At 43.4% G+C, this 18,692-nt stretch overlaps 1 protein-coding gene across 4 annotated transcripts in view; it reads left to right on the top strand.

Annotated features, from left to right (window-relative positions):
• The window catches only part of GRAMD2B (GRAM domain containing 2B), a 94,348-nt gene that overhangs the window by 29,885 nt on the left and 45,771 nt on the right, over nt 1-18,692 (top strand). The window contains exon 1 of one of the 4 annotated variants that reach the window (XM_084779735.1): nt 67-457. The exons of 2 other annotated variants lie outside the window; for them this stretch is intronic. In XM_084779735.1, coding sequence (XP_084635861.1) covers nt 375-457 — 83 coding nt within the window. In that variant the 5' untranslated portion in view covers nt 67-374. Of the gene's footprint in view, nt 1-66; nt 458-18,692 lie in introns of those variants that run through there. One more of the 4 variants, XM_084779736.1, reaches the window with a different exon arrangement.

Genomic DNA, 18,692 nt, shown 5'->3' with positions numbered 1-18,692 from the left:
GCCCCATTACCCCCTGGGTAGGGAAGAGAGAGTGCCGGGAGCAGCAGGCGGCGGGCGTCTTGTTAGGCAAATGTTTCACCTGCTTAGCCAATTAGCGTCCTCTCCTAGAAAGACGAGTTCAACAGGTTTCCATTTGTTCTGCCTCTGCCTCATGGGTTGGGGAAAAGGGCTGTCACTTTACTTCGACCCTCCCCTTCCCTCCTTCTGGGCTCTTCCAGCCTGCCTCGGACCCATTGCGCCGGCTCCAACGTGTCCAGGTTGGCGGCCCGGGAGCTCGGCCGCTTGGATGCGCAGCGCTGGGGCGCGAAAGGGCCGGGAGCTGGGAGCCCCGAGTTGGGAGCCGAGTCCTGGGGTGCGCCCGGGACACGGCCCAGATGACCGAGCTCCAGCAAGAGGTGGAGGAGGCCAAGCCCGCCAAAGTGCTCGCCAAGAGAGAAGGCAAAGTTGGCCCGGCTCAGTAAGTGACCTCTGCTGGACGCGCCCAGACAGATTGTTAGCCTGCGTTCTTATGGGAAAGGCTTTCTGAACTTCTATAGAGACAGCCCTTATATTTATTGATACCTCTCTCCCTCCGTATCTCCCCACGCCCTCACCCCCTGTCTTTCTGTGTGTCTCTGTCTCTCCCTTCCTCCCTCTCTCTTCCTCCCTCCTTCTGGTGGTGATGGGGATTATAGTTGATGTTTTCTAATTCCCAAAAGAGATCTGGGGAAACTCTTCAAATCTTGGAAGAAACCATGCTAACTAACATTTGCCTCGGTCCTATTTCTGAATGAGCCTCCAGGGAGATCCAAGCATCTTTGGTTATTGGATGTAATCTGTTGGCCGCTTGCACTGTAAAGTGTATTTTATTTGATTCAGAGCTCGCGGATGGCTCTCTACGTTGCTCCTCACTGTTTCCACCTAAGAGAAAAGTAGTTGGAAACAAATATGCTTTATCATTCCCCCAAAGTCTGTGTGCTCCAACACACACACACACACACACACACACACACACACACACACACACACACAGACACACACACAGACACACACACACACACCCCTCCGCCGCCGTCACCATCACCACCACCAATAACAGTATTGTGGAAGGCTGAGGAACACTGAGATATGTACTAAGACAAAACACTTCAAATATTGCTGTGTCTGTCCTCTTAAAGCATTTACGTGCATAGTGGATTTGCACATTGCCTGACCTATAAAGTCTTGAAGCTAAAAAGTCGAATATTCCAACACAAGGATTTACACTGTCTTTCCTTTCTTGTGCTGCTTGGAAGGCTGGTTTACTAATACAGAGGTGTGGTTTTTAAATGATTGTTATCCCTGTTCCTTTTAAAAAGAAAGGGAAAAAAACCTTTCACTATTTGCTGACTTGCTCTATTGCCACTGAAACATGAACTAATGGTGCAGTCAGTATCTACATAAGCCCAGTTTTATTTTATGGTATTCAGTTGTTGGGGAGCCTGAAATATTTTATTGATACTACTATCAATGGTACATTCTAATAGTGAAGACTCAGACTGTGTTACCATTGTTTCATGAATTAGGCATTTTCTCTGTGAATCTCAGCTTTGCTCCACCTGAGGAGTTTCATACGTGTCTGCAGACTCTAGATCAGCATTTCTCAACCTGTGGGTCATGCCTCCTCTCACAGAGGTCACCTTAAAACCATCTGAAAACACACATATTTACAACACAATTCATAACAGTAGCAAAACTCCAGTTGTAAAATAGCAACGAATTGCTTTTCTGGTTGGGGGCAACCACGACATAAGGAGCTGTATTAAAGGGCCACAGCGCTAAGAAGGCCGAGAACCATTGCTCTAGACCCTATCAATTGAGTTTACATGGAAACTTGTGGAGAACATGTGTTAGTCGCTTTGGCCATACTGTCTTCTGGGTCTCTGTCTCTCTGTCCTTCTGACCGCTCTTTGCTGTCCAGTGTCCAGCATCTTACACTAATGTTCCTCATCCTTTACCTGGTCTTCCCAAATGTGGAGAAGTGGTATATTTCCTATTCATTATGATGAAGGGGAATGACTGCCAAAAATAAAACTCCCATAATTTTTTTTCTTACTAACTGTACAATAATAATTCAGATCTATGACCGGGCATGGTGGTGCACGCTTTCAATCCTAGCACTTGGGAAGCAGAGGCAGGAGGTTCTTCATGAGTTCGAGGCCAGCCTCATCTACATAGCAAGTTTTAGGACAGCCAGGGATATATATATATATATATATATATATATATATATATATATATCTACATATATATATAGATATATATATGTAGATATATATATTTAGAGAGAGAGAGAGAGAGAGAGAGAGAGAGAGAGAGAGAGAGAACTCCCTGGCTCAAAAAAACAAAACAAAACACACACACACACACACAAAACTAAATAACTAAACAAATAACTTATATCTAAGAAAAAGATAAACTATTAAATAACACCTGTTTCCTTTGCTCTTCATCGACTTTATATATACTGTATTTCTTTAAAAAAAAAAAAAACCTAACTCAGTATGGATAGTCCTTTTACCATGATATAAACATTGTCTATGACTGGAGCACTGAGTGTCAGAAGCAGGGCTAGAGAGCCTGGTTCTTGAAACTCCCAGTCCGAGACTCACCCAAAGAAGTCTGCTTCCAGTTACACAAAGAGGGCTGACTCAAGTCTACTGAGCAGCTGCCAAGTCTTGAAATCTTCATGTCCCAGGTGTCTGGATGCTTGGATATTAAGGCTAGGCTATGAATTGATTGAAAACTCCACTATAGAGTTGATACAAGTTTTGTTTTGTTCATTCAAAGCTTAGATGTTAGGGAAATGCCTTCATAGAAAACAATAAGCCTGACCGCACCGAAGCTCACACACAACTCTGATAGACCCTTTCATTTGGAATCCATTTCACAAATTCGCTTCAATTCAACAAACAATGCAGCACCTGCTTGTACAATCACGGAGGTTGGCCGGAAGATAACTGTGCTTGTGTATCTGTCCTTCTGGGACTCGAAAGAGCAGTAGGATTGGCAAGGCACAAACGTGGCCATGGCCACGGGCATGTTGAGTAGACAAGGTACCATAAAAAGTTTGATCTCTCGCTGAATCTACCCTGTGGGTAACATGTTTGCCTATTGCTGTCTTTGGAAACTGTTGCAAAATTTGCTAACTAGTTTTTCCCTACAAGGTAGTATTTTCTAAGCCTGCTAAAGTCATTTTTTTGCCTTTAGATATTTTTCTTTGGAGCTCTTTGATTCTTGCCCTGGTATTAAGATAAGAGTTTCTTAAAGAGGAAATGTCATTGTGTGTCACAAGTGTGATAATGTCGCGTAGCATCATTTTAGCTTGCCAGATGTTTATGCTGACTTCTGTGGGCTTCCAGATGTCTCCATAAACATTAATGGAAAAGTATTAGGGTGGCACCATAAGCAGAGCCACCTCGTGACCCAGAGACTAGCCTCCTAGCTAATAATAGTCGGCATTGTTAAGAATGCTCGCTATGCGAGAGAGGGAAGATACTCCGCACTTCGGTTTATTTGCACATAGAATGAGATTGGCATCGTTGCATCTCTGTTTTACAAATAGGAGCATTGAAGCTCTGAGATGCTAAGCAGGATTAATACAACAGCAGCTCAGATTCAAGCCAGTATCCTCTCTCTCTAGATCTCAACACCGGATGGTAATTTATCCCTGGCCCCTAGCTCCAGAATGCACATACAGAGTGGCACTCCATGAACTACTCTAAAACAGTCTTCTGCCAGTGTCTTAAGGTCTTTCGAATTCTGGACACACATCAACCATCTCAACCCCCCTTAGTCACCATGTGCATCATTGTGAGCCTATTGTACTAACAGCCCTGTATTAAAGAGGTAACATGTAGCACCCCTGTGCTCATCCGAGATTGTTCGCAACACTTAAGCTATAGAATCAGCCTTTATCCATTAATGAATGAAGGGATAAAGACAATAGGAAATCTGGTCCGGTGATGCTATTTGGCTTCAAAGCGGAAGGAAATCCTGTGATTTGAATAGGCACGTGAGTAAACCAAGAAGACATTATGCTAAGTGAAATAAGTCAAGTCAGAATGACAAATGCTGCATGATGCCGTGGAATTAGAATGATAGTTAGCCAGAGTATGGAGTGGGAAGGAGCGGGGAGGAATCAGACCACGGAGTGTCAGGCCTGACAGGATAGCTCAGAGTGTAAGGTCGGCTGAAGACCTGAGTTCCCACATAGTAGAAAGAGTTGTCCTCTGACTTCCACACATGTGCTTGGTGTGTGCACGTGTGTGTGTGCGCGTGCACGCACACGCACACACACACAAAATGAATGTAGTTTGTAATAAAGAAGGCAGCATTTCAGATAGCAGATGAGAACAAATGTGAGATATGTTGGGTAGCAGGGTAACTAAAGTGACATAAATAATTGTATGTTTCAAAATAGGAAAAAAGCAAATGTCTCATTCTAAAAAAATGAGAGGTAAGTTAGGTGCTGAATATGTTGATTAACATGATTTACTCATTCCATGTTTTATATGTACGTATATATGTATGTGTATGTATATATGTGCCCCATAAATATATGTAGTCATAATTAGTAGCCATTTTAAAATATTGATTAAGGAGGCTGGAGAGATGGATCACTGGTTAAGAGCACTGGCTGCTCTTAGAGAGAACCTAGGTTTGGTTCCCAGCACCCACGTGGTACCTTAGAACCATAACTCCAGTCCCAAAAGGTCTGATGCCCTCTGCTGGCCTCCACCAGACACCTGACACAGGCACAGCACAATTTCACACATGCAAACAAGACATTCATTCGTACTCATAAAATAAAAATAAATACCTCTAAAATATTAACTAAAGACTAGGATAATGTTAGCTCAGCAGAGGGCTGCTTGAACAGCCTATTTGATGCCCAACACCAGAAATAATAATAGAGAAATTAAAATTTGAAAGTATTCTTATAAAACTGAGAGAGGGAGAGAGAATTTGCAGAAGGAAGAAGGGGTTGAGTTCTCTCCGTCTGGCTGCCTCTCCTCACCTCTGCTCCTTTATACAGTTTTTTTTTCTCTCTTATCTCTTGAGATCAACTCAAATTTTCCTTCACTAACAACCTTCCTACCTATCACTGGCTACAGACTTCCCTTTCTGGTGATGCGTGGTCAGTTGGTGGGATTGAGCTGTTGCTGCCATAATAATTATTCATTGTTATTGAAGGTTTGGCTTGTACCAAGTGCTGCTGTAAATTGTTGTCATATATCAACCCACATGGTGCCCACCACACTCTCTTGGGCATCTTTACCCTAGGTAGCTAAGGATTATAAACTCATTGCATTTGTCCCCTCACTAAATTTCTTAGGGGTCCTTACAAGTGGTCACTTTTAATAATGATTTGCCCATGCGTTAGGGAGGCTGAGACGTGTGACTCCCTAATTAAGAAATCTGGCAAGGGTGTTCCTGACGTTCATCTTGACTGTGTCAGGGGAAGCGCCACATTTTCCTTGTCTGAATCAGACTTTCTATCGGCTATTCTTAGGCACGCTTGCTTGCCCAGCAGCTCCGCCTTATTCAGTCATTGTGCTTGACATTGAGGCTGTTGACTCTCTTGTCACCAAACTGCATACGTGATGTTAACAGGCAACGTACCCTGGGGCTAGAGAGATGCCTTAGTAAATAAGGTTACATACTGCTCTTCCAGAGGACCCTGGGAGTTGATTTTTAGCACCCTACTTCAGGCAGCTCAAACTGCCTGTCACTCCAGCCATAGTGGGATCTGATGTCTCTAGCCTCCATGCTCATCTCCTCCCCCCCTCCCCCCGCTCCACTCCCCCCTGCAACAAAACCCATCCACATTGTATTTTAAATGTAACAAAAATTTTAAGGTTTAATAAAGTCTTATAGACAACTTTCACTGTAGTTTACTAATTTTTCTACTCAAATTTGAAAATGTTTAAATATTGATTTTTATTTGTGTATGAATGTTTGCCTATATCTATGTATATGCCATGTGTATGCTTGGTGCTTTCAGAGGCTAAAAGAGGACATCACATTGCCTGGAAATGGAGTTACAGATGGTTGTGAGCTACTACAGGAATGCTAGGAATTAAACCCGGGTCTTCTGGAAGAGGAGTGTGTGTGTGTATGTGTGTGTGTGTGTGTGTGAGAGAGAGAGAGAGACAGACAGACAGACAGACAGACAGACAGACAGACAGACAGACAGAGACACAGAGAGAGACAGAGACAGAGATACAGACTTGGGTCCTGGGAGTCAAACTCACATCATGAGGCTTGACAGCGGGCTTTACATTCGGGGCTACCTCACCAGCTCTGTTAAGATTTTTAAAGCTATACATGATAATGTTTGGGTGTGGCACATTGAGTGTACTTGACAATCAAAGTAAAAAGTGAAGAAGTAGTCTTGATTTGGAAACAAAAGAAGAAAGGCAGTCCTAAACCGAGTATAACTTGATTTCTCTTGTGTTGGTTTGGAACTTTGAAAGCTCGCACTCAGTACAAGAACCTACTATGTGTAAAAGAATTTTAATTGAGAACATGGCTGCTCTGGAAAGAGATCACATCCAAACACCTTCTAGGTCTGTGTGATCTGTGACCCAGCTGGAATACAAACATGCCTTTAATGCAGAAGACAGAGACAAGCAGATCTGAGTTCAGGGTCAGCCTGGTATAGAGCAAGTATCCGGTAAAGAAAAGCTTAGATCCAGGCAGAGTGGTACTTGCCTTTTTCTTTTCTTTCTTTCTTTCTTTCTTTCTTTGGTTTTTCAAGACAGGATTTCTTTTTTGTTTAATATTTTATTAATTTATTCATATTACATCTCAATTGTTAGCCCATCCCTTGTATCCTCCCATTCCTCCCTCCCTCCCGCTTCCCCCCTACTTCCCTTCCCTATGTCTGTGACTGAGGGGGAACTCCTCCCCCTGTATATGTTCATAGGGTATCGAGTCTCTTCTTGGTAACCTGTTATCCTTCCTCTGAGTGCCACCAGGTCTCCCCATCCAGGGGACGTGGTCAAAAATGGGGCACCAGAGTTAGTATGAAAGCAAGACACGGTTTCTCTGTGTAGCCTTGACTGTCCTGGACTCACTTTTGTAGACCAGGCTAGCCTCGAACTCACAGCAATCCACCTGCCTCTGCCTCCCGAGTGCTGGGATTAAAGGCGTGCGCCACTACCGCCCGGCTAGTACTTGCCTTTAATCCCAAACAATGAAAGTAAAGTTAGTTTGTAGAAGGAAGCACCGCTGTTTGAAAGTGATGTCTAATTGAGAAGATTTGACAGAACATGACATACCAAACTCACAAGAAGAGAGGTAGTTTTACTGGGAGAGTTTTACAGAGAGAGGTAAGATAGAACAATCTAGACACAGAGAATGAGAAGGCACCACAAGATTAGAGCAGACTGCTGGAGTTAGTTTGAGGCCAAGCAGAGTAATTCAGAGGCTGAGGAAAAAAGCCAGATTGAATGTTAACAGGGAGAGGCGTTTGAGCCAGAACAGCTGAGTTGAACCAGCCAGCTCTGAGCTCAGAAAGAACAAGTAAAGACGAGCTTATTAAACAGTAAGTCTCAGAGGCTGAAAACATTCTAGGCCTGGGTTAGCCTGTATGGAGGCTAGAAGCTTCCAGGACTAGGCCTAGGTTAGCGGAAGGAGGCAGTAACAATTGAAACAAGCAAATAAAAGTTACTTTTACAATTATCTATTACCCTCCTCCCCATATGTATGTGCAATGTGTGTGTGTGTGTGTGTGTGTGTGTGTGTGTGTGTGTGTATGTGTTGTGTTCATCTCTAAGTCATATTTGACAGCCCCAGTTCAGTTGCTAGTATAAACTTTGGGGTAGGAGTTAAACGTTATAGCATATTAAAAAGTGCAAAGGTATGCTAGAGTTCGACCATCAGTGGTGTAGACATTGAAATGATAGATACACATGTTCTGATTTGAAAGTGTCTAAAACCTTCTATAATGAACCACACCCGCTCTAAGGCTGGGTTAATATCACAAGAAATCTCTGCTTTATCCAGGCAGTGCAAAAAGCACTTAGGAACTCAGGCTCCAGGGAACGAGGGTTGGGATTTGGGTCTTCCTGTCTCCTGGAGCCTGGCTTTTTAAATTGTGGGGCACAGTGCACATATGGAACATATTCCTGAATGTGGGAGCCAAGAAAAAATTGGCAACAGTCACAGGTTTCTCAAAGGAATGGCCACAGTTTTTTTTTCCCCACAGTTAATTCAAAATCAAATGCATAAAGAAGCCGATGTGTCCCTCGCCGTGTTGCATTGTGGGTTTCCGTGCCACCCTGGTTCTGAGCACAGAGCATGCTTACTTGGTGTGCGTGCTTTCTCACCACATATGCCAACATCCACCGCCTGAAACACCAGCTCGGAGCCCAGCCTACTATCTGTTATGAAGCGTGGTGTTTTCACTACACATCCAAACTTCTCTGCTCTTTCAAAAGCACAGTGGTTCAATTATGAAAAAAAGAGAATTTTAAAATATTTTTCTCTCATCGTTCCATGGCATGTATCATATCAGTATATCTTTGGATTATAATGTTAGCATGTTTGATTTTTTTAAATTCCTGTTTGGGTTGCTGACTTGAGTTTTACTTTTAAAAAAAAATTTATCAAGCAGCTGGAGAGACGGTCCAGGTGTCAAGGCACTGACTGCTCTTCCAGAGGGCTGGTGTTTGATTCCCAGCACTCACCTAGTGGTTTACAGCCATCAAGTGGGTTTACATCCAGTTTCATGGGGATCTGACACCCTCTTCTGTCCTCTAAGGGCAAGGGCACTGCATGTAATGCACACAATTTTATTTAATATATTTTTAAAAATTGTTAAGCAAATTTTGGCTTGAGATTAATACAGCATTTCCAACAATGTCTGAAATGCTCCCAAAAATACTTCTGCTGAATTTATGCCAAGTAGCATTTTCAACATCGATGATTAGCCAACCAAAGTGCCTATCGATTCTGAAAGATGCTCTTTGTCTTGTAGCGCTTGTATCAAATAGTCAACAAAAATGTATTCCTTTATATTAAAATAAGGAATCATATCATCATTAAGAAATCCAGCCTGGTCTACAAAGTGAATCCAGGACAGCCAAGGCTACACAGAGAGACCCTGTCTCAAAAAAAAAAAAAAGAAAGAAAGAAAAGAAAAGAAAGAAAAAGAAAAAAAACCCAGCACATTATAAGTGTAACAAAATTGTTTTGAAAATACTTTCCTTTATAACTTATTGTCAATAACTGTCTCATTTGTAAGCTTATTTTATATACTTGTATACCCTGGGTTGTATAAAAATTTCTTTCAAGGAGGGGGACAGTGAGGACAAAGGATCGCTACTTTAGTTAGGCACAGAACCGGTTGATTGGTAGAGCTAATAAGCCAGGCTCAGCCAGCCCTCATCAATAAGTCAGTTAATAGTGAAAACCAACAAAAGGAGATTGGGGCGGGGCATGGGGGGGGGAGGACCCCAGTGGTGCTCTCCTGAGTCCACTCTTGGTTCAAGGTTAATGTTCAGAGTCCTGCATAACTAAACTGTCTGGGTCAAAGGACAACCCTACTCATCAGGGCTCTCCATGGTCTCCTGCATAGCGGTCTGAAAACTGCCCATTTTTTTCTGAGAGACAAGGTCTCCTCATGGCTTTCTTGATGTCGGGTCCCTTGCTGCAGTAGTTTGTCAGCCCAAGTGAGGGTAAGAGTATCTTTATCACAGCTTGTCCCTGTCAGGAGTGTTGGGGTCTTAAACTGGAGACATTGAGAAGCCTAATTCCTCACGGTTCCTGGCAAAGTACTGAGCAGCTGCCTCTCAATTTCGCCACCTGTTTTGTATCAACTTGCTTTGAAGTTTAAACGGGGATCCTAAGTGCACTTGGCCCAGGCCTGATATTTCTCAGGGCCTCGTAAACTGTAGCTGCATTGGTCATCGCTAAGGGGCCCACTAGGGGGGGGGGGGGGTAGAGGAAGATGTAATACATAGGAAGTATTGTCGGAATTCAGAAGGTTTAAATTCTTCCAGGAGCATACAAGTATCTGTTCTACGACCCTGACGAGTCTTCGACGGCTTTCAACTTTGCATTGGCTACGCAGAAATGCGCATGTGCTATGTTCCTGACACCCTGCCATACTGACAGTAATCTTTTTTTAATGAGAGAGTGAATTTGGAGGAAATAAAAAGCACAACAGTGATTCTTTTTAAAAGTTGTTTTCATTATCAAATGGCGTGCACCTTATAATAGGATTGTTGTCCCTTTACACAGTTAGCCATATAATTAGTTTCTTTGTACCAACATCACCATAAATGAATAGCAGTACTATGTTACCATGTTAGAACGCTGTGATGTCACAGCGATTGTTTTTTAATTATTCAGTAGGAATTATTTTAATTGTTATAGCATTTTTCCACTCTCATCTGTATATGGTGTGTGTGTGTGTGTGTGTGTGTGTGTGTGTATTTGCAGGTATGTGGACACACATGTGTGGGTGCACACTCACATAGACATGCATGTGTGGTTGCGCATTCACATGGACATGCATGTGTGGGTACACATTCACAGGGATGGCCCTGCATGTGGAGACCCTAGGTTGATGTCTGGGATCATCGTCAATCAGTCTTCTATCTTATTTAACAAATGGATCTCTAAAACCCAGAGCCTACTAATATTGCTAGTCTTGCTTAAAGGACCCTGTCTGTCCCCTCTGAGGCTGGAATTATAGGCCGACCACCGTACTTCCCCAGAATTCCCATGGGTTCTGAGGATCTGAACTCCTGTCTTTGTGCTTGAATGCAAGTGCTGTAACCACGGAGACCGTTATAGTCTCATGGGCCTCTGTGATATATGCAGTATTTCATCGGCTAAATATTGTTATGTGGCACGTGACCAGATGAAAGTCTTGCGCCTTGGGCTGGGGAGGTAGCGTGAGGTGGAAGGGTGGTCACACAGATCCAGACAGCAGAGCTTAGTAAGTGCAGGCCTTACTAGACCGACTGCATCAAAACCACCAGAATGCAGCTGTCTCATGACCTCTGTGGACTTTCTGAGCTTAGTGGTTTGTTTGCGAGACCCAGTCCTCTGGTAGGCCAGGCTGCCTTGGAACTCACTATGTAGACCAGGATGGACTGGCTGCGCTCGCTCTGACAGAAGAGAAGGGAACATTTCTGTGTTCCTGCTTCACTTTATGATATACACAGTAGTTATTCATTAACTCCCAATTTGAAAGGCCATAGTCGAAATCAGGCATAATGGCACACACCTTTAGTCCCAGCACTCTGAAGGCAGTGAGGTCTCTGTGACTTTGAGGCCAGCGTGTTCTATGTAGCAAGTCCCAGGAAAGCCAGTGCCATGTGGTAAGTTCCTATCTCGATAAAATAAAATAAATAGCATAGTTCGTTTCCTCTTTGCACAAATCTAGAATGTTTCTTCAGCGCGCTGTGACTGATGTGCTTGAAGAACATGTCAATATTATCTCTGTTAAAGCAGGCGCCTACGGAACCCAAGAACCTGACCGAGAGTGCCGCAGCTTCACAAAAGCTTTTGAAACTCGCTCCTGCAGTGTTACTTTCCCAGCCTGGTTGAATGGCCACAGGGTTGGCAAATCCTCTCCTTATGAGAGAGAATTCAAGTCTTGGGAGCAGGCCTGAGGTTGTTTGAAGCCAATTTTGGTGAATAAAATGGACAAGAATACTTGGAATACCCTTTAAGCCTTTCTGTAGTTAAGATCTTTATTTATTTATTTTATTTTATTTTATTATTATTATTATTTTTTTTTTTACCAAATACAAGCTGTGACCATAAAATAACAGGACAGTTTCTGGCAATATTCACAGTAATTTCTGCCCGTCCAGATATAGAATTACTACCTAAGGCCCTCGTGAAAACAGTAAAATGTTATGATTGCTATTCTGTCCTAAAACGGTTTTCATTGCTAGTCATGTCCTCAGATAAGTGCTGGTAATGTTATCAGCATTAAACACATTTTAAGGGGCCGGGGAGATGTGTCCGCTGGTAGAGAGCTTGCCATGGAAGTGTGAGAACCTGTGTGGTGGTTGGAATGAAACGGCCCCCATGGTCTCACAGGGAGTGTCACTATTAGGAGATGTGGCCTTGGAGTAGGTGTGGCCTTGTTGGAGGGCGTGTGTCACTGGGGTGGACTTTGAGGTTTCAGATGCTCAAGCCAAGCCCAGTGTTGCTGCTCTCTCTTTCCGCTGCCTGCCACTCCAGATGTAGAACTCTGAGTTGCTCCTTCTCCAGCACGGTGCCTGCCTGTGTGAAGCCGTGTTTCCCGCCGTGACGATAATGGACTAAAACCGCTGAACCTGTGAGCCAGCCCCAGCTAAGTGTGTTCCTTTATAAAGAGTTTGTAAGAGTTGCCATGGTCAATGGAGTCTCTTCACAGTGACAAAAAACCCTAACGACCTGGACCTGAGTTCAGAGAGCCAGCACTCAAATGAGAAACCAAGTGCCACAGAGCGAGCCTGTGATCCCAATGTTGGGGAGGTAGAGACAGCATCTCTGGAACCAGTCACTATAGCCAGGTCCAGGCTTAGAGAGAGACCCTGCTTCAAAAAAACCAGGTTAGATAGAGAACCGGGAGAGATGGCTCAGCTGTTAAGAACACATCCTGCCCCTCCAGAGGACCTGAGTTCAGTTCTCAGCACCTATGGCTGCTGTTTTACAGCCACTGTAACTCCAGTTCCAAGGAATCCAACACCTTCTGACCTCTGCAGGCACCAGGCAAGGATATGAGGCACAGCCATAAAATTAATGGAAAAATAGCTGTATGGTCCTTTTAAGCTCAAGGGCATGGTTTTTAAATAATTTTTATTTTTTATATGTATGTGTGCACACTGTTAAAGTATGCTTATATATATAAGAGGAAAATGTGTGGGAGTCAGCTCTCTTGTTCCATCATACAGAGCCTCTGAATTTGAACGCAGGTCATACAGGCTTGGCAGCAAGCACCTTTACCCACTGAACCATCCTACTGGAGCCTCAAATGCATACCTCTGAGGTGCAATTAGGGGTGTCCTGAACAGGAAGAATGGGAAGAGAAGAGCCTGGGACCCTGTTAGGCAGAATTCCCTTCCTCGCCTTGACCTTTGCTTTGCTTCCGACTTTGGCTCTGCAGCCAACGCTTTGACACTGTGGGGGAACCATTCTCTGGCCTTCAGTTTCCTCCCTTCTAGAGGAGTGACCTGGTTTGTTAGAGCCCTAAGGAGTGCTGTTCATTGAGGAAGCTGCCCTACTTCTCAGCACTCTCTGGAGCCTTTGTGTAGAGAATTGTATTAGCTTGAACAAACAGCTTTTTAAATACGAAGGGGACCTTCACTTTCCTGCATGATTTGGCGCCTTTATTAATTCTTTTGTGTCGTTCCTCAGGTAAGCTCACACCTGTTTAAGATGGTAACTACCACTGTAACAAAGCTAGACTACCCCTCACACACTCTAGGTCCGTATCACCTTTCAGTTGCATTCCCGGGAGCTGGTGTTGCCATGGTATCACAGTGGAAATGCCTAAATGAGTAACTTCACTTAAGCCTGTAACACAAATCAGGACCGAGTTCATCATCAATAGCGCTGTAAACTTCTTTGGTGCACTTAGAGCCAGAGGTAATCATTCATTGAGCCTGAAGAATACAAACCAAGATGAAAAAGCTCTTTTCTCAGAAGTGAAACTAAGGGAGGAAAAAAAAAATACTAGGGGCAGTAGCTGCCCACTCGATAATTTTGCTTGCATTTGTAGTTTACTTGTGGTTCTTAATACACTTGCATTTGCATCAGTAATTTTTTTTTTGCATCAGTAATTTAATATTTGTAAGGACCTATATTGTTAGTCAGTATACCATGTTATAGACTGTGGGGCGTATTTGGCATAGACCCTGTCCACAAGAACATTAAGGCAGAAATCAATATAATTTTTAAAGTAAATTTATTTTTAACATACATAAAACATATCTATTGCAGGATACCATGTGATATTTTCAGTATACCTATACTTTGTATAATACTTAGGTCGGGTTGGACGCGGTGATCTCTAGGGCTGGAGAAATAGCTCAGAGGTTAAGAACACTGACTGCTTTTGCAGAGGGCCTGGGTTCGAGTCCCAGAACTCACCTGATGGCTCATAACCATCTGTAACTCTGACACCCCACCCCCTTTGGCCTCCTTGGGCACCGTACTCATGTGGTACACAGACATACGTGCGGGTACACACTCATACATGTAAAGAATATCTTTTTTAAAAAAACAACTATATCCTTAAACATTTAAATTTTTCATTCAGAATACTTTTCTTCTAGTGTTTCGAACACGTAGCTCAGTTGTGTCTGTACTCACTCTGCTATTACATGAGGACACCAGAACTTCTTGCCCCTGTCTAACTGTGGCTTCGTACAGAGGCATCACCAATCGTCTCCAGCCATCCCACTTCCCGGTCCTACCCAGTCTCTGGTAACCGCCACTGTTCTCTCAGCTCCTTGGATTCGCTTTTTAGATTCCACCTGAGTTAACTTGTCTTTCTTAACAGAAAGGTCTCCAGTGCAGGTCCATGTTGTTGTAAATGGCAGAAGTGACTTCTGTGACGTGGCAGTAGAGGTTACAGGGTCATGAGCTGCCACCCAAACGAACCCTGGAGGACCTAGGTGTGACAGTTCATGGGAAAGGAAAGTATGTCACAGGATGAGGACAATAAAGAAAAGTAAATGCAGCTACGCCAAGAGTCACGTGTGGGACGTCAGACGTTCTCAGCATACAAGCTGAAGAGAGGGTACGTTTTATTATATAGTGTTCTGTTTTGTTTTGGTTAGTTGTTTTAGACAGGGTTTCTCTGTAGTTCTGGCTGTCCTAGAACTCACTCTGTACACCAGGCTGGCCTCAGACTCCCAGGAATATGCCTGCCTCTGCCTCCTGAGTCCTGGGATTAAAGCCATGTGCCGCCGCCGCCTACCTATATAGTGTGTTCTGAACTCAAGTGAGCCAGCCAAACCACAGTTAAAGAATTCGGTAAGTTTCCTGATTGCCAAGAAAAAAATATAAAAATCAGTCAGCTGTCTTACCAACAATGAGTTAAAATATAAGTTAGAGAAAGACGTGCAGGTAGGCAATAAAAACACAAAATGCCTGGTAGTAAATCCAGTAAAACTTGAAGTAAAGCAATCTGCTTGCAGAAGCAAACATGTTGAATGAAGGGGGGAACTTAACTTCTTCAGAAGGAGAGCTGAATGCACTAAAAGGTTCCTGAAATCTGTGTACAACTGCAAACTCATCCTGGCTCTCGGAATGGTGTTATGAATGACCATAAAGTTCCTTTGAAAGAACAGGGCATTGAGTGCCCAGGCGAAGTCAGAGACATAGGCCTGAGCATGTCATGGTGAAGCCATTGGGATGGAGGGTCAGGAAGAAATCCAAATTTACCTGGAAGTATTTTCAGATCTGTGGAGAAAACCAATGAGATAACTGACTAGCCATTTAAGAAGCATCTTGCTATGCAATTAAAATAAAGTTCCTGAATCCCTCCCCCATCCCCCATTCCCCGGCATGGTGGCACAGGCCTTTAATCCCAGCACTCAACTCAGGGGCAGAGGCAGGCAGATTTCTTTGAGTTCGAGGCCAGCCTGGTCTACAAAGCAAGTCCAGGACAGCCAAGACTACACAGAGAGACCCTGTCTCAAAAAACCAAAATAAAATAAAATAAAAATAAGCTCCTGGTTGATGGTGTGTTTAAATACAGAAGAACAACTATAAAAATGCTAGAAGACTGCCTGAGCCCTGATGTAAGTTTCAGGCAGGAAAAGGCTCATGGAATTAAATTCAGAAATATGAAGGCAAAGAGTGACTGAATTAAAAAAAAAATATGTTCAAAAACGATGCCCTAAAGAACTATTAATATTGGATGAGGCTAATACATAATACTTTAATATAATGGAATCTTTTATGGCATTTTTAAAAGGTGCTATTTATCTCTATTCTTGTAGAATAATCTATGGATACCCTAGATAATTTTTTTTAATTGAAAAAAAGAGTCACATGATTCTACTGTGTAAAATCTTATGTGAATGTTTCTATTCATTGAAATGAGCCTGGGAAAGAAGGTCATGAAGATCTTTTTCAAGGAGAGTTCCGTGTGCTGTCTTGCGTTGTTGCCAGTTTCTTTTCACACCAGTGATACCATTTCGGCTTTCCTAAAATGAACATCTATTATCACAGCAAGAGAAAAAGACTTTATAACAGAGTACGTCTTAGAATACTTTTCCCTTTAAACTTGGATGCCTACTCTATAGAAGAGATGGAAGCCTTTTCAATACCAAGATCCCGTTGGCTTAACTTAGTGGAAATGTTAACAGCCTGAAAACAGTTCTGCAATGCTGGGACCACTGACCCTGAACCCAAGCTGCAGGTCACAGACGGGCTGTGCGCTATAGATTGCCAAAGCTGCAGGCCCACCTGTGGGTGCGGAACAAGTCGAGACCGCTCGAGCGGTTGATTCAGGGCCACCCCTCTGCTGCAGCGTCACCCTTATCACCACTCCCTGTATGTTCCTGGCCTTCTATGGTTGTATCACTACATCCAAGTATTCCGAGATCAGTCTGTGGGGAACTCCCGGCCTTTCCCTTCACCCCATACTCCTCACATGGCTAGGTCACCGGATCATCCCACTGGAGAGAGATGGGGATGAGGATGCAGAGGCTGATGTTGCATAGGTTTCACAGGTACCATAGCGATGGGCAGTCTGGATATGAAGTCTTTTCTTGAAAACAGACTGTATGTATGCTCTGATTCTCTTAAGAGCTCCCCCAGTGAGAGTCAGCTTTAGAAATGTGTTAGTCAGTTTGTTACAGGCTCCTAATAAAATGTACCTTTGAGCGGAGCTGGGTATGCTTCAGTGCTAAACAATAGCATCTGTGCAATAACTGTAACAACGGTCATAGCTTTGGATCAGTTTTTCAAACCAATTGCAAGCACTTTTTAATTTGGCTGCAATAAAAATGTAGTGTGTGTGTGTGTGTGTGTGTGTGTGTGTGTGTGTGTGTGTGTATTTCTACTATCCTAAGGAAAAACTCTTTTTCTTGCCGTACATATAAGAATATCTTAACAAAGTTACCTGTCCCACCGAATACCTTAGCAAAGCAAAACCAGAAGGATTTGAATGTAGTGTGAGAGCCCACTGTCCCCTCAGCTCATTCCTTCACCTAAGTATTTACGTCCGTCATAACCTGAAAAGAAACCCATCCAAACCCCAGCGTAAGATGCATTTCCCAGGGCCCAGTCACATTTGTGTGCTGTAAGTCTTCTATAACACACATTTGTGTGTTATAAGTCTGCTGCTCAAAAGCACACCCTAAAAACCTTCTTGAAACCTCTTCCCATATGGTACAAAGCGTGTATCAAAATCATTGTGTTCTTATTCCCCCCCCCCTTTAAAAGAGTATTTCAAAGCATAATCATCTATGAAACTTTGGCAACCGTAGATCATAGTGAAAGTTTAAAACCCGAACAGAAATCGCCAGTAATTGTACCTCTACTTGGAAACCCAAGTGAGGCCTGTATTTTGAACACGTACAGCGTATCTATAGTAAATATAGACGCTTCGCTTGTAAAGACAGCGTTGCCGATTAAACATGGCAGGCCTTGTTTCTGCACTAATGCTGGTTTGTAGTGATGTGTGCTTACCGTTGTCTCCCAGCCTCCTCACAAGGCTTCTGCTTGAGAGAAACACAGCCACGCTCTTTCTACTTGGCCCTACACTGCCAGATGTGCAGAGGTCTGACCAAGGGCTAAGAAGAATGTTTTCACAGACCACTGGCACTGAGTGACTCTGACGTATAAAGTGTCCTTTGAGTTCAGTTTACAGACAGTTTACTGCATGGTCCAAGTACACATGAAATAACCCTTTAAGAGGAGGAAAAATTCTTCACCCTTGGTTATATTCTTAGTTCTGGTTTTACTAAGCATTGTTTCAATCTGCATTTCTTTTGCTGTGCTACAATTTCCATTAATTAGATAAAAATAAGGCCGCCTGGCTAGCATAGGTGTTGATAGGTTGTCCTGTGTACTGCTGCCTGGGTTCTCTCACAACTGTCCCTTCGGCATAGGACAGGACAAGAGTGGCTGTGGCATTATGTATGGCTCCATCTTCCAGCCCAGGGTCATGATATTTGATATATTCTTCTCTTTATAGCTATGATTCAATTCATGTTGACCCATGTAATTAGAATCTCTTCCTTTATTTCCAAAAAAGCCTAATCTGGGCCAGATGTTAGAGCAGGCAGGAGCATTTCTGTTTCTTCCTCTCCCTAATATCCAGAATGGGCAGGGTCCCTGGCCCCTGACAGCAGCTCTGTGGACTAGTTAGGAAATGGGGCCCTTGAATTTCATACTGGTACCCAGTGCCTAGAGATGCTGAAGTTCACTGGCTCCTGGCTCTTACACAGCATTAGTACCATCCTAAGAAAACATCTGGATTTAACTCTGTTATCTGCAGCCAGAGAGTGGTGGCACACTCCTTTAATCCCAGCACTTGGGAGGCAGAGATGGGCAGATCTCTGTGAGTTTGAGGCGAGCCTGGTCTACAGAATGAGTTCCAGGACAGCCAGGGCTACACAGAGAAAGCCTGTCTCAAAAAACTGAGAAGGAGGAGGAGAGAAAATATCATCTGCAGCTTCTGACTTTTTTCAGATTTATGG

The sequence above is a fragment of the Acomys minous genome (assembly GCF_964271855.1).
Source record: "Acomys minous genome assembly, chromosome: 4".
In the NCBI taxonomy this organism is placed as follows: Eukaryota; Metazoa; Chordata; class Mammalia; order Rodentia; family Muridae; genus Acomys; species Acomys minous.
The sequence above is the reverse complement of the archived record's forward strand: the minus strand, read 5'-3'. Positions and strand labels throughout refer to the sequence as shown.